Here is a 17,206-nt window from a genome sequence, read left to right as displayed (position 1 = left end):
CACAAATACATATGAGGGAAAGGAAAACAAAAATGAATTCCTCTCTGCAGTGATTTACTTTATTAAAAAAAACAAAAGCACTTTTGGTCAATGACCCCTGTTTGAGATGTTGAGATGGTGGTCAGTTTTGACATTTGAGCAAATATAGGTGGATGTTACTGAACACATGCTGTTGATTTTGGGAACCCTCGCAGATACAATCATTCTCTCAGAGGTTTCTCAGATGAGAGATTACGGCATCAGATACTACACTAACTTACATAGAATGTTTTTCAGAAAGATGATAGCTGAATCGGGAAGCTTCCCTCCAAATGCTGCAAACAACATTCAAAGCAGAAATGAGAGCCTGGTAGTCATAATCCTGGGTGGTGATCGCTAGTGTTCCCTCTAATTTTGCTTCCCTTGTTTGAATATCCAGGGGCTAGGTGCAACAGCAACCTCCAAAAGTAGAAGTCATGTTGTGGCACAATAATTGGTTCGCATGGGGCTTCCCAACTTAAACAGAATGTTGGTGATTTCCATTAGTCATGCAATTATCTCAAGGTTTATGACTACTAAGAAAGGCCTCATTAATGAAGTTCCAATGTTTTTCATTGACTTCTTTGAAAAAGAAATCAAAGTTTCTTTACACAAAGAATGCAAAGAAATAACCCATACCAACAATCTTCTCTGTTCTGTTGTCTGGACAGTTAGACAAGGTTGCTCTGTTTAAAATAAAAAGTCAGGGATCAGGATAGTCCCTTATCTGGAGTTAAATGCATAACTGGCCCAGGTTGTCTGAAAACGTAGTTGCGACAGTCCATGTAGGTGATGGGAGCTGTAATCCTTAGCATTCTCATGCAATGAATGATTTTAACAAATCCAAAATGAAATCCACATCCATTATCAGGGTTATCTGGAAGTCAAGTCCAGGAACGTTCAGGCCGAAGTTGAAGTTCTCAATATGGCATGAAAAAACATTTTAATTTGAGATATTGCTGGTGAATTATTTGTTGTTTCTACAAATGACACATTCCTGCCTAATCTCCCTCCACTTCACCAAAATGTACCTTGAATTTCTGGGTTATACTCCAAATTCATTAAAGTCAGCCTAGGTGTGTACACCCTAGGAGTGTGTTTTTGCTTAACCTGTCCCAGGATAGATGTGTTGTCCCAGTCGAAATGGTGGGTTTTTTTTCATCCATGGGTAGGGCTATGAGGGAGAGAGGGTCGTGTCTTTTTGTGGCTAGCTGGTGTTCATGTATCCTGATGGCTAACTTTCTTCCTGTTGTCCTACGTAGTGTTTGTGGCAGTCCTTGCATAGAATTTTGTAGATGACATTGGTTTTTGTCCAAGACATGCCAGAGAATTCCTAGAGGCCTGGCACTCCGACCACAACGCCATAAACAAACACATAGATCTAGATGTCATTTATCAACCCCTCAGAAAACGAACAGGAAATGACATCACCACAAACCCCATCCAGGACATACACACACACATATACATACATACATACATATTATATATATTATATAGAAAGCAGGAGACAACAGCTTCACTTCACTTGGAGGTCACCACTGATGATGTTACCTAGCCAGGTAATGAAACGTCTGGATATCAAACCTACACCCTTCTTCTTTCCAATGAGAACAGAACTAAGTCTCTCCACCTTTCTCGTAAGACCTTCCCTCCAGACCAGGCAACATCCTGGTAAATCTCCTCTGCACCTTTCCCAATGCTTCCCTACCCTTCCTGTAATGGGGCAACCAGAACTGTACACCATATTCCAAATGCAGCTGGACTAGCGTTTTGTAGAGTTGCAACATGACATTACGGCTCCGGAACTCAATCCCTCTACCAATAAAACTTAACACATCATATGCCTTCTTAACAGCAACCTGGGTGGCAACTTTCAGGGATTTATGCACATGGAGCCCAAGATCCCTCTGTACATCCACACTACCAAGAATCTTTCCATTGACTCAATATTCTGCCTTTGTTATTCTTCCCAAAGTGAATCACCTCACATTTATCTGCACTGAACTCCATTTGCCACCTCTCAGCCCACTTCTGCAGTTTATTCAAGTCCCCCTGCAACATAGTGTCATTTGTAACCATATGAACCCATCCACGTATGCCTGCAACAGAGTTATTTATAAAGATGACAAACAGCAGTAGTCCCAAAACAGAGCCTTGTGGCACACCTCTAGTAAGTGGGCTCCAGGCTACCATCAACCACCACTTGCTGCTTTCTTACAGAAAGTTAAGTGTCTAACCCAAACTGCTAAATCACCCTCAATCCCATGCCTCTGCATTTTCTCCACAGCCTACCATGTGGAACCTTATCAAAGGCCTTTCTGAAGTCCATGTACACCACGCCAACTGCCCTACTCTCAGCCACGTGCTTAGTCACCTTCTCAAAAAACGCAATGGGATGTGTGAGACATGACCTGCCCTTGACGAAACCATGTTGACTACCTGCAATCAAATTGTTGCTTGCTAGATGATTATAAATCCTATCTCTTATAATCCTTTCCAAAACTTTTCCGACCACAGGAGTAAGAATCATTGGTCTTTAATTAGCTGGGTCACCTCTACTGCCCTTCTTGAACAAGGTCACAACATTTGCAATCCTCCAGTCCTCTGGTACGAAACTTGTAGACAATGACAACGCAAAGATCAAGGCTAAAAACTCCAACATCTCCTCCCTAGCTTCCCAGAGAATCCTCAGATAAATCCCATCTGGCCCAGGAGACTTGTCTACTTTCACTCCTTGTAGAATTGATAACACCTCTTCCCTATTAACTCGATCCTTTCTAGTCTAATATCTCATTCTTCTCCTCTACAATATTCTCCTTTACTTGAGTGAAAACCGATGAGAAATATACATTTAGCACCTCTTCAATCTTCACAGAGTCTAAACTCAACTTCCCACTTCTGTCTTTGACTGGCCCTATTCCTACCCTAGTCATCCTTTTATTCTTCATATACCTATAAAAAGCTTTAGGGTTCTCCTTTATTCTACCTGCTGAAGACTGATGTTCTCTCTTTGCTCTTCTTAACTCTCTCTTTAAATCCTTCCTCGTTAATCTGTAACTGTCTAATGCCTCATCTGAACCCATCTCGTCTCATTGTCAAATAACCCTCTTTTCTCTGCTTAACAAGAGATGCAATTTCTGTAGTAAATCACAGTTCTTTACCTTATCACTTCCTCCCTGCCTGACAGGGACATAACTATCAAGGACACGCAATATCTGTTCCTTACACCAGCTCCACATTTCGATTGTCCCATCCCCTGCATTTTGCTACCCCATTCTATGCATCCTAAGTCTTGCCTAATCGCATTGTAATTGCCCTTCCCCCATCAAAAGTACATGCCACAGGCAAGAGTTAGTCCCTTTCCATTGCTAAACTAAATGTAACTGAATCATGGTCACTCACTCCAAAGTGCTCACCTACCACTAAATCAAACACCTCATCTGGTTCATTACCAAGCACCAGATCCAGTGTGGCCTCCCCTCGTCGGCCCTTTGACATACTGTGTCAGGAAACCCTCCTGCACACATTGGACAAAAACTGATCCATCTGACATACTAGAGTTATAGCATTTCTAGTCACTGTTGGGGAAGTTAAAGTCCCTCATGATAACCACCCTTTTCCTTTCACTCCTACCCAGAATCGTATTGTCAATCCTCTCCTCCACATCCATAGAACTCTGCAGAGGCCTATAAAGAAGATTTCCAGCAGTGTGACCTCTCCTCTCCGGTTTCTAACCTCAGCCCATACTATCTCAGTAGGCAAGTCCTTGTCAAAAGTTCTTTCAGCCACCGCTATACCATCCTTGACTAACACGGCCACACCTCCCCCTCTTTTACCGCCTTCCCTGTTCTTACTGAAAGATCTAAATTCTGGAACCTGCAACATCCAATCCTCATCCTGATCGATCCATGTCTCTGAAATGGCCACAACATCGAAGTTCCAGGTACCTATCCATGCTGCAAGCTCACCTACCTTATTTTGGATACTTCTGGCATTGAAGTAGACACACTTCAAACCAGCTTGCTGTCTGCCAGCACATTCCTATGACCGTGAAATCCTGTCCATGCCCTCCCTACTCTCATCCTCCTCTGCACTGGAACTACACCTCAGGTTCCCATCACCCTGTTGAGCTAGTTTAAACCCACCCGGATAGTACCAGCCTATTTCCCACCCAGGAGATTCGTACCCCTCTGATTCAAATGAACACCTGTTTGTAGAGGTCCCACCTTCCCCAGAATGAGCCCCAATTATCCAAGTACCTGAAACCTTTCCTCCTGTACCATCCTTGCAGCCACATTTTCAGCTGATATCTGTATACCTTGCCTCACTATCACGTGGCACAGATAACAAACCAGAGATAACACCACTTTGTTCTAGCTCTCAGCTTCCACCCTAGCTCCCTGAAATCCTGCCTTCTAACCCTAATCCTCTTTCTACCTACGTCATTGGTACCTACGTGGACCACAACTTGAGGCTGGTCACCTTCGCCCTTCAGGACTCCAAAGACACAATCCAAGACATCATGGACCCTGGCACCTGGGAGGCAACACACCAACCGTGAGTCTCATTCGTTCCCAACAAATCTTCTGAGCCTCTAACTATTGAGTTCCCAATGACTAACACTCTCCTCCTTTACCTCCTGCCCTTCTGTGCAACAGGGACAGACTCTGTGCCAGAGACCTGCAGCCCACTGCATGTCCCTGGCAAGTCGTGTCCCGCCCCCCAACAGTATCCAAAACGGTGTACTTGTTTTTCAGGGGATTTTCCTGCTCCTCGGATGCTGCCTGAACTGCTGTGCTTTTCTAGCACCATTCTAATCTAGTTTTAGGGGAACGACCACAGTGGATCCCTGCACTGACCGCTTTTTCCATCTTCCCCCAGCGTTCTTCATGCCTAGGAGTAACTGCTTCCCTGTAACTCTCATCTATCACAGCCACTGCCTCCCAAATGATCCAAATTTCATCCAGCTCCTGCTCCAATTCCCTAACTTGGAGGAGTGAGAGTTGGGTGCAGTTCCTGCAGATGTACTTAGATGGGACACTAATGGCTTTCCTCATCTCAAACATCGTGCAGGAGTAACATTCCTCTCTGCACTGTCATCCCGGCTAGTCCCCTTAGCAGAATGTAAAAAAAAGAGAAATCGTATTGCTTTACCATTAATTTTTACCCAGGTCACGTCACACTGCTTCCAAATTGAAACTTTACAACTAATAACTTTGTGAATACTTTTGATCCTTTCTGTCCCAGAACAATCGCAGATCTGGCATAAAATGCATTTAGTTCCCAATTGTAAAGTGAATTCAACAGCAAAAAATGTAAAATTGGCTCTGAAGCTAGTTTGTCTCAAGTTGTACGTGCCTCAACAGCTATCGAGTAAACTCCCCCTGCCCAGTTCATGTACATACCCAACCGGTAGACATTTGTACAAAAACAGGTCCAGTTTCTTCAGTTCCTGCCAGAAATGAAAAAATAGCAGCGGCAGCCAAAGGATGACAGCAGTAGGACGCACAATGATCGCAAAAGCAATCAGAGCCAGATACTTTGAACTGCAAAGCAAAAAACAAAAACAGAAAATGAGTTCTTCTGACAACTACCTTCAAACATTACCACTAAATGAAACGGCACTTCTATAAACACACCCTTTTCTGCCATCTTCCCAATTAAAAATGATAACTTCTCTACAGCAGGTTTTGCAGTGAGATCATTCGTTCATTGAAATTTCTACTTTTGCATCCTCTTCCCACATCTTTCATAATTTCCCACAGCCATTCCTGTCACTTTCCCTGGGAGAAATGACCAGCTATATTAAAATATCTCCTGTCTCTCTGCTGCTTCTCCTCTACTCACCCATCAGCTCTCATCAATATGAATTATGCAAAGATGTCAGCATTATATACAGAATCATCTACTGCATAACGGTACTGTAATGACAACCTTTTAACAGTAAGCAACTAAAATGTTCTACAAAAGACAGAAGGCATTGGTCTTAAAGTGAGGAAAAAATCAAAGGTGAACAAGTTTCATTTAATGAAACATCTGACCTCTATCATCTCTCATAGATGAGCAATAATTCAAGCAAATTTTAAAAAGGAGTTTAAAAAATATTTTTCAAGGGACTTCTATATGTTTTCCTTTTTGGGGGGGGGGGAATTTAGGATGGGGAAAAAAAGTCACTGTTAACCTTGTCAGGAGATTAAAAAAAAGAACTGAACTCCATGGTCCCCAACCTTTTCCTGGTAGGAACTATGATGCCAGGGAAAGGGAACCTTCATGAAGAGGCTGAATTTAAGTCCTTACCCAGATTTTCATGTGGACTTTTACTTAGTTCACAAAATGTAATTATTTCATGTTGCCTGCAGAAAAAAAAGTAGAACAAGCTGCAGGTAGGGCTGGCTGCGGTGGAGGTCCAGTCCTTAAACCCAAACAGAAGTCATATCAGGTTGCAAACAACTGGAAGGAGGATTTAGATGGTATGGGGACAAAGTTTGGAGTGGGACTGCAAATAATTTAATTGGAAGAAACTTCTGTCTATGACAATTTATCAACATGAGAGGAGTCATGTGAGGTAGAGCTGCAGATCATTAGCGTAGACATGAATATTTTGGCTGTGCTTTCAAGTGATGTCACCAAGTAGTTGTAGTTGAGAAATAGGAGGCCAAGGAATTATTCTTTGTGAACTATTACCTTTGATGTCCTCAAACAGATGACATTGTAATTGATATCGGGACGCAGTTGGACAGGCAAAACTGGATCAGGTGAGAGCAACCCCACTCAGCTGGACAACACATGAGAGACATTGAAGAATAACGGTGTGATCAACCATGTCAAAACCAACAAACAGAACATGAAGGATGAAGACCAAGCATTTGTCATCATCACTGTCACAACTCAGGCATACCCTGTGTAAATGGTATGGACAGCAAGCAATGGAAGAAAACAAAAATATGCATGGGAATGTATTTATGAAGGCCTGCACTGAGTTTTTAATGGTTTTAAATCTCTAAATATTCAGCGAATACTATGGTTTTGAACCTTTTTCATCTCCTATCTATAAATTCAGGAGAAGGTTAACAACCACTTTCAGCATTACACCATTTCAAAGTGGATTTTGTCAATTTTTTTTGAAGAATTCTCATAGAAGCCTCAGTTCAACATATCACATAATGAAGCATTCAATTTGTTTTGACAAATAGCACAGAATACTCTTCTTAACTAAGTATTCTCACATAGGGAGAGAAACCTACTGTATTCATAATGTAGGACTTCACAGACCTACCCAAAAAATATCAATGGCTATATCTTCTCTCAATCTTTTGTATTCCCTATATATACACAGGTAGCCAAAAGGTTCATCCACGCTGACTAGCTTCCAAAACGGAAATTGCTACTTGAAACGAGCTCATTATGACAACGATAATCAGTATTAATCAACATTTGTGTTATCCCTCTAAAGCTTTTCCTTCAAATCTTCTATGATTGTTCATTCTCTCTCAAGCACAAAAAGATGCCTGTGAAGATATGGCTTACAGGGCGAAAGTATGGACTGCAGATGCTGGAGATCAGAGTCGAGAGTGTGGTGCTGGAAAAGCACAGCAAGTCAGGCAGTATCCAAGGAGCAGGAAAATCGACATTTCGGGCATAAACCCTTCATCAGGAATCAGGGTACAGATTATAGGTGATATTTAATAGCAATGCACAATAGCACTCTAAAAATGGAGTTAATTCAATTGCAGTGGTACAGATTTTATTCTTTTCTGCATAGGAAGTGAGAACAAAGTTCGGCATAGGAAAACACTGCTAACTTATGCAATAGCATTTTTTTTAAAAATGTTTAGAATATGCAAATATTTTCCTAACCTGTTCCCAGTCTTTGTACCCTGAAAAGGGTAGTAATAAAGTGTAAAGATGGTTAGAACCACTTCCATACTATTTGTAATTGTCCGGGTGCTGCAATACCAGGTAAACCAAGAACATACCTGTGAAAAGTACTGGAAAATTTGTTTTTGTTAAGTACAGTATCAAAACTTTGAATTTAAGGCTAAGTCTACATTTTAAAAAATGTTCTAAATACACAAAAAATCAAGGTAGCAAATGATACAATGAAAGGAGTACACTTATACAGTCAGCCACAAAAGTCAAGATGTTATTTGATGTTAATACATTTTATCCATCTTTCATTTTCATAGTCCATTTACAACCATGCAATTTGTAAGAGCCTTTAGGCTGTGGAATACAGAACTTTTTAGATATCTAGCTTGCAAACTCCTTGTACAAAATTGGAGTTTTCTCCCTCTAAAATGGAGCCTGTAAGTTTTTAAACTTCCAAATTAAAGTACAAAGGCGGATGTAAAATCAGGGTGGGCTGACATTGTGGACCTGGAATTGAGGATCAGATTTTGAAGCCCCGCAGACTTGGAGATAGTAGATAATAACACTAACAAAGCAAACGTCTTCAAGGAATGGGTTTACTTTTAATACTTAGAAATTATGAGCTTTTATCCAATTGCTTAACTTGTATTCCCCTTCTCAATATTACACATTCTTGTCTAAGATTTATCTTGGCAATACCTTAAGTCAAAATCAACTTCACTCTCAGAAGGATGCTCCAGTTCACTACTACTGTAAAAATGTATTAATGTGCTGAATGCTATTTTCTCATACCTTCAGGAGCTTGTCACATTAAAATTCTTTCACGTGTAGTCTCATCTTAAAGTCCAGAAAATTTTAAGGCAGAGTCAAAATGTGTTGGAAGAAGTTTTATTTTGCACTGTAAAAGCAAGTAAATATGAAAGGACTCAAAAACTCTACTTACCACCCATTTGGCAATTTCTGTGCTCTCATGCTTTTTCACGATAGAATACAGTTTTACATCTGCCAGTGCTGCAAGGAGGGACTGGACTAATCGAGGAACCCAGATCTGCAAAACCAATTATGGCAGGATTGCTGGTCACAACAGAGTTTATGTTGGATGGTAGATTGCCAGTGTAAATCATTGTTTATTTAGTGCCATCCTGTCTTAATGGAGAAAAAAAATTGTTCTTGCCCTCAATAAAAGTTATTGCTAGCAAAAGCACAAATTTACATTTTACAAAAAGTTGTGTAAATAGCATGTTTTCTACAAAATCTAAATTGATTCAATCTGCAGAAGCTTGCAGAATACAATGTAAAGGTGGGAATGAATGAGTCTTGCTAGAGGACTAAATATAGGACTGAAATAAAAGAAGTCATTGCAGCCTATAAGCATGTAATTTCACTTGTATAAGCCCTACTGCATACCACAAAGACAGAATAGTACAAGAACAGAAACACTGGACAATGCAAAATGTTAAAAATAGTTAAGTCAAATTAACTCAGTTATTTCCTGTACCACTTATAATTTCTTTACTCTCGCCTCACTCCCATTACCAGCAGAATAAAGTATGCACACCTCTCAAAAGTGAAGAACTATATCCTTACACAAAGATATTAATTTTTAAATTCCTTGTAAATATGGAAAAGGTTTGACAAAATGTATGTCTTTTTGTTTTAAATAATGTTCATGTTTTGCATTGCCAAGCGACTATTTAAAATTGATTCAAGTTGTTTGATGAAATAATGAAGAGTTGATGACGGTAGTGCAGTTGAAGTATGAACTTTGTATCAAGACAATGGCAGCATATTGGCAGAAGTGTAAACAGAGAGCAGACAGTAATGGTAAACAGTTGTCTTTTTGCAGATGACATAATATTAGAGATGAAATGAATGTGAAGAGGTTGGTAAGAGACTTTAGGAAGATAAACGATCTGAAGAAAAAGGCATTCACATGGCGGAGTAATGTGTTGCATTATATTTTAGGAGGATGAATGAGGACAAGTAAAATAAAAATGAATGGTATAGCTTTAAAGAGAACATGTACATGTAAATTGTTGAAGTTGGCAGGACAAGTTGAAAATGCTATTAAAAATGCATTAGAACATAAACGTGTGGCCGCCGCCATTTGGTCCCTTGAGCCTTCATTGCCAGGAGTAGACCTCAGACAGTGTAGGAGAACCTACAGCAAATGAACTGCAGCAGTTCCAGTAGATCACATATCATCACATTTGCAAGGAAAATTAGAGATGATCAACAAACGCTAGCTGTGCCAGCGACACTCCGATTCCACGAAAGAGTCAAAAGCAAAGCCTCAGCTGGAATAATGTGTTCAAATCTGGGCACACTTTAGGAAGGTTTGTAGCTCAGGATGAGGTTTAGGTTTAGTGTGTAACTTTGCTCGCTGAGCTGTAGGTTTGATATCCAGACGTTTCATTACCTGGCTAGGTAACATCAGTGGCGACCTCCAAGTGAAGCGAAGCTGCTGTCTCCTGCTTTCTAGTTATATGTTTGTTGGGGTTCCTGTGGGTTTGTGGTGAAGTCATTTCGTGTTCGTTTTCTGAGGGTTGATAGATGACATCTAGATCTATGTGTTTGTTAATGGCGCTGTGGTTGGAGTGCCAGGCCTCTAGGAATTTTCTAGAATGTCTTTGCTTAGCCTATCCCAGGATAGATGTGTTGTCCCAGTCGAAATGGTGGTTTTTTTTCCTCCGGGTGTAGGGCTACGAGGGAGAGAGAGTCATGTCTTTTTGTAACTAGCTGGTGTTCGTGTACCCTGGTGGCTAACTTTCTTCCTGTCTGCCACAAACACTATGTAGGACAAACAGGAAGAAAGTTAGCCACCAGGATACACGAATACCAGCTAGCCACAAAAAGACATGACCCTCTCTCCCTCGTAGCCCTACACCCGGAGGAAAAAAAAACCACCATTTCGACTGGGACAACACATCTATCCTGGGACAGGCCAAGCAAAGACATTCCAGAGAATTCCTAGAGGCCCGGCATTCCAACCACAACGCCATAAACAAACACATGGATCTACATACCATCTATCAACCCCTCAGAAAACGAACTCGAAATGACATCACCACAAACCCCAGGAACCCCATCCAGGACAAACATATAAATAGAAAGCAGGAGACAACAGTTTTGCTTCACTTGGAGGTCACCACTGATGATGTTACCTAGCCTAGTAATGAAACTTCTGGATAACAAACCTATAGCTCAGCGAGCAAAGCTACACCCTACACTTTAGGAAATATTTTAGGCTTCGTGAGGGTGCAGAAGAAATTTATTAGCATGGTGTCAAGATGAAGCTCTTCAATTATGTGGAGACACATGAGAAACTGTGGATAATCTGCTTCTAGCACAGATGGTTAAAAAGAGATTTGACGAGTAACCAAAATTATAATAATTTCTGATAAAAAGTAAAAGAAAATCCTTTGTAATGCCAAAAAGGGCAAGTAAATAAAAGTACACAGCTTTAAGATGATTGACCAAGAAAGAAACAAAAGAGAGGTAAGCTGTGTTTCTCCATACAGTGAATTCCTATAATCTGAAATGTAATAATTGAAGACAGATTCAAAAATATTTTTAAAAATCAAAGCAAATAAAGAGAAAGACTGTAAGAGAAAAAGCGAGTCAGTCTAATTAAATAATTCTGAGGACTGAGATAAGCAGAGATTTCCTCACCCTGAAGCCTCTGGAATTCTCTACCGTGGCAGTTAAGGCAAAAACATTGAATATTTTCAAAGGGGAGACAGATATGGTATTTAGGGCTAAAGGGATCAAACAGTTGAGGAGAAAGTGGGAACAGGATATTGAGTTGATGATCAGCCATGATCATATTAAATGGCCAAACAGGCCTATTCCCACTTCTATTTCCTATGTTTCTACGTCCTATCAAACAGCTGCATGGGGTCAATGGGATAAATGGCTTCCTTTGGTGCCACATCATTCTGTGCTTTTCTGATACCAAAGAACTGACACGGATCTGCATTTCCCAAAAACAAAAATGAGTCAATAACTTCCCTGGTATTTCAAGAATCTAAATTTCGAACAGACAAGATTGATTAGTAACAAACAATTACTCTTTTAAGGCTTACCAACAGTTGAACAGTATCCTTCTTGAAGATTTGCAACAATTTATAAAAGCTTGCAAAGAACAATGGATATGCATAGCCTCGAAGTCTCTCTTTCCATTCCCAGGTTAAATAACCGTATTTGAGAATGTTAAGGTTTAGTATTACATATTTATTTTACAAATAGATAAACCATTCTTCTGATTTAAGTAATCAATTCATCGTGGGCCACATGGCAACCACATTGTGCGCTCTGATAGGCATTAATAAAGAAATGGATCATGCCCAAAGGCAGTGCTTTTGCAGCAATGTGATAGGATATATAGGCTATGGCTGGTCTCTCTATTCCACTTAAAAGCATATTTGATCTTTCATTCACAGTTGCAAAACCCAAAATTTTACACTATTTGGCTCTCTCTATGTTCAACTTGGCAAGGCCCTGCTTTTCCTCACTAGTAGATTCCCAAATGTTTGATGAAAATGAAGACATTGAACAATGTAACACATCCTTAGTCAAAAGAAGAAAACAACAGGATTTCTTCCATTCATAAGGTCATACCAAACATAGGTAATAACTATATTAGAGCACAATAGCATTATTCAGTACACATTTTAAACTCATTGTATCTTTATTTTTATATAAAATTTTAATTATAGTTAAAAAGCAAAGCTTATAAAAATTTGTGAAGGAGAGGTATTGGAAATGGCTTTGATTAATAATTGGGGCTGGAGTATCAAAATCGCAATTACTCTGGAGATCTTGACTTTAGATGTTTTAAATCCTAACCATCTCCAGAGGTGACCGGCCCAACTCAATCATGCTCTCACCCACTGACCTGAGAGCGAAACCCTGCATGACAGGGCCTTTTATAGCAAAACAGATGTGCTGAGTTAGGAGATTTCCCAATAGGATTAACCGACATGATCAATAGCAAACATCCGGCCACAACAGTTATACAACCCCAGGAATTATGAAACAGAAGACTGAAGATTATTGAACCACTAATGATGGAAGAATAGAATTACAACATTTCAAGTTACCATGACAAATACCATTATATAAATTTGCATTTGGAAATTTGTAATGGAAGTGTACAGTCATAAGGTAAAACTTGACACACAAATCCTATCAATTTTCTGATGCAAACACACAGCACCTCAGTCAGAAATGTACAGCACAGAAACAGACCTTTCGGTCCAACTTGTTCATGCTGACTAGATATCCTAAATTAAGTTAGCCCTATTTGCCAGCACTTCACCCATATCCCTCTAAACCCTTCCTATTCATATACCCATCCAGATACCTTTTGAATGTTGTAACTGTACCAGCCTCCATCACTTCCGCTGGCAGCTCATTCCATACATGCACCACCCTCTGCGTGAAAAAGTTGCCCCTTCGGTCCCTTTTAAATTTTCCCCCTCTCGCCCGAAATCTATCCCCTCTAGTTTTGAACTCCCACATCCCAGGGAAAAGACTTTGTTTATTTATTCTATTCATGCCTGTCATGATTTGATAAACCTCTAATGTCACCCCTCAGCCTCTGACACTCCAGTGAAAACAGCCCCAGCCTATTCAGTCTCGCCCTCTTGCTCAAATCCTCCAACCCTGTAAGATCTTTGTAAATCTTTTCTTCACCCTTTCAAGTTTCACAACATCCTTCCAATAGGACGGAGACTAGAATTGCACGCAATATTCCACAAGTGGCCTAACAAATGTCCTGTACAACCTCAACATGGCCTCCCAACCCCTATACTTAATGCTCTGACCAATAAAGGAAAGCATACCAAATGCCTTCTTCACTATCCTATCGACCAGCAACTCCATTTTCAAGGAACTATGAACCTATACTCCAAGGTCTCTCTGTTCAGCAACACACCCCAGGACCATACCATTGAATGTATAAGCCCTGAGCTGAAAAATGTGTTGCTGGAAAAGTGCAGCAGGTCAGGCAGCATCCAAGGAGCAGTAGAATCGATGTTTCGGGCATAAGCCCTTCTTCAGGAATGAGGAGGTGTGCTAAGCAGGCTAAAATAAAAGGTAGGGAGGAGGGACTTGGGGGAGGGGCGTTGGGAATGCAAAGAGTGGAAGGAGGTCAAGGTGAGAATGATAGGCCGGAGAGGGGGTGGGGACGGAGTGGCCAGGAAGAGGATTGCAGGTCAAGAAGGCGGTGCTGAGTCTGAGGGTTGGGACTGAGATAAAGGTGGGGGGAGGGGAATGAGGAAGCTGGAGAAATCTGCATTCATCCCTTGTGGTTGGAGGGTTCCTAGGTGGAAGATGAGGCGCTCTTCGTCCAGGCGTTGTGTTGCCATGGTCTGGCGATGGAGAAGGCCAAGGACCTGCATGTCCTTGGCGGAGTGGGAGGGGGAGTTAAAGTTGTCAGCCAGGGGGCGGTTGGGTTGGTTGGTCCGGGTGTCCCAGAGGTGTTCTCTGAAACGTTCCGCATGTAGGCGGCCTGTCTCCCCAATGTAGAGGAGGCCACATCGGGTGCAACGGATGCAATAGATGATGTGTGGGGTGGTGCAGATGAATTTGTGATGGATATGGAAGGATCCCTTGGGGCCTTGGAGGGAAGTGAGGGGGGAGGTGTGGGCGCAAGTTTTGCACTTCTTGTGGTTGCAGGGGAAGGTGCCGGGAATGGAGGTTGGGTTGGTGGGGGTGTATGGACCTGACGAGGGAGTCGCAGAGGGAGTGGTCTTTCCGGAATGCTGATAGGGGAGGAAAGGGAAATATATCCCTGGTGGTGGGGTCTGTTTGGAGGTGGCGGAAATGACAAAGGATGATACTATATATCTGGAGGTTGGTGGGGTGGTAGGTGAGGACCAGTGGGGTTCTGTCCCCCAGATACATTGTATCATCCTCTGTCATTTCCGCCACCTCCAAACAGACCCCACCAAGAAGGATATATTTCCATCCCCACCCCTCAGTTTTCCGGAAAGACCACTCCCTCAGCGACTTCCTCGTCAGTTCCACACCCCCCACCAACCCAACCTCCACTCCCGGCACCTTCCCCTGCAACCACAAGAAATGCAAAACTTGCGCCCACACCTCCCCCCTTACTTCCCTCCAAGGCCCCAAGGGATCCTTCCATATCCGTCACAAATTCACCTGCACTTCCACACACATCATCTATTGCATCCGCTGCACCCGATGTGGCCTCCTCTACATTGGGGAGACAGGCCGCCTACATGCGGAACGTTTCAGAGAACACCTCTGGGACACCCGGACCAACCAACCCAACCGTCCCATGGTTGAACACTTTAACTCCCCCTCCCACTCCCAGGCCAAGGACATGCAGGTCCTTGGCCTTCTCCATCACCAGACCATGGCAACACAACGCCTGGACGAAGAGCACCTCATCTTCTGCCTAGGAACCCTCCAACCACAAGGGATGAATGCAGATTTCTCCAGCTTCCTCATTTCCCCTCCCCCCACCTTATCTCAGTCCCAACCTTCGGACTCAGCACCACCTTCTTGACCTACAATCTTCTTCCTGACCTCTCTGCCCCCACCTCACTCCGGCCTATTACCCTCACCTTGAACTCCTTCCACCCTTCGCATTCCCTATGCCCCTCCCCCAGTGCCTCCTCCCTACCTTTTATCTGAGCCTGCTTAGCACACCTTCCTCATTCCTGAAGAAGAGCTTATGCCCGAAACGTCGATTCTCCTGCTCCTTGGATGCTGCCTGACCTGCTGCGCTTTTCCAGCAACACATTTTTCAGCTCTGATCTCCAGCATCTGCAGTCCTTACTTTCTCCAATGTATAAGTCCTGACCTGATTTGCCTTTACAAATTTACCTCTTTACAAAGAATTACACATTACTCTTAGTGTCAGTATAATGGTCAATGAAAAATGTGTGGGAAGTTTCACATGCCAATTAATCAAAGTGGCACTAACTATTTTTTAGCAATATTCTGTTACACAAATTCAACTGCTCCAAATCTTTCCAGCCAAATAGACAATAGGTGCAGGAGTAGGCCATTCTGCCCTTCGAGCCTGCACCCCAATTCATTATGATCATGGCTGATCATCCTCAATCAGTATCCTGTCCATAACCCTTGAAATAAATTGCATTTAGTTTCAACAATCCAAGTAAACAAATTTAAAGTATAATCCCAAGTCATCTTTGAGATCTGGTGTCCATATGGGAAGGTGATTGTATAGCAGTAATGAAACTTGCCAGTATTCCAGAGAACCAGATTAATGCTTTGGCAACCTGGTCCTATAATGGCAGCCAGTCGCTGTTACAAAAAGTTATACGAGATTTACAATCTCCACAAAGGTACATACACATGCGAGCTCCAAATCATGATCTAAAAGATAGTATTTTCACAAAGAGTATACATAATCTGAAAACCAAAGGATATTTGAAGACCATGTTGTGTGCGACTTCTAGTGACTGCCAATATTCATCAGGAACGAAACTCGTTTGGACCAGAAAGCAGTTCACTATCCTTAAAACGATACTGAACATAGTTAAATAGGAGTCCGGACCGAATAATCCTAAACTTAACAAAACAAAAATGATAATTACAAAACCATTGAACCAGCAGCAGCAAAAGATTTTGGTGGCTCCAAATATCACTTGTACTTTTTTTGAAGTGTCACATTAAACACATTTTATTGATTAAATGTTACAGATTAAGAAAAAGAACCTTATATTATACTTGTATAAAAATTACAGAACATTTCTGCACACAGGTGATTGGTGATAGGTTCATTTTCCCAAGTGCATCAAAAGAGAGGACAATGACTTGGAGCTCTGTCTTCGAGTGAGCGCTATTATGGAGGTTGGTACAGTGTAGTTTTGAATTGAAGGCAGTGTAGGTTGAATGGTTTCCCCATCTGCTCTGTAGATCATTTCCATATCTGTGGGCAATTTACTGAAAGAGATCAATGATGAAATCTTGGAAAAAGTGCACCCAGTTTACATATCTTCTTTACAATGAAAGCAGAACGTAAATGGCAAAATTCATTATCTTTTCCTGTGTACTGGTTCAGCCTTTGGCCAACTGAAGACAGTATTTGAGGACCAGGGTCTCAAAACCAAGGCTAATGTCCTTGTTTAATGGACATCTGTGGACTTATATCCTTCAGATACTTGGACAATCTGTAGTGGTTACCTCAAAACAGCAGAGAAGTACCACCTATAACACCAGTGCAAGGTTACCCAAATATAACACCAGGAAGTGTTGCGAATCATTAAGAACGAGTTATGGTAGGTGAGACATCTGGTCCTATGCCTGCCAACAGACT

The 17,206-nt window shown here is 41.7% G+C and overlaps 1 protein-coding gene across 1 annotated transcript in view; it reads right to left on the bottom strand.

Annotated features, from left to right (window-relative positions):
- Window positions 1-17,206, bottom strand: part of pigb (phosphatidylinositol glycan anchor biosynthesis, class B) — a 32,143-nt gene that overhangs the window by 11,345 nt on the left and 3,592 nt on the right. Inside the window, exons 2-6 of the mRNA XM_060829893.1 lie at window positions 16,322-16,453; window positions 11,976-12,097; window positions 8,834-8,938; window positions 7,879-8,009; window positions 5,427-5,567 (exon numbers count right to left, since the gene is read on the bottom strand). Coding sequence (XP_060685876.1) covers window positions 5,427-5,567; window positions 7,879-8,009; window positions 8,834-8,938; window positions 11,976-12,097; window positions 16,322-16,453 — 631 coding nt within the window. The remainder of the gene's footprint in view (window positions 1-5,426; window positions 5,568-7,878; window positions 8,010-8,833; window positions 8,939-11,975; window positions 12,098-16,321; window positions 16,454-17,206) is intronic.

This window comes from Hemiscyllium ocellatum, chromosome 9 (assembly GCF_020745735.1).
Source record: "Hemiscyllium ocellatum isolate sHemOce1 chromosome 9, sHemOce1.pat.X.cur, whole genome shotgun sequence".
Lineage (NCBI taxonomy): Eukaryota > Metazoa > Chordata > Chondrichthyes > Orectolobiformes > Hemiscylliidae > Hemiscyllium > Hemiscyllium ocellatum.
This window is presented reverse-complemented; position numbering and strand designations above follow the sequence as displayed.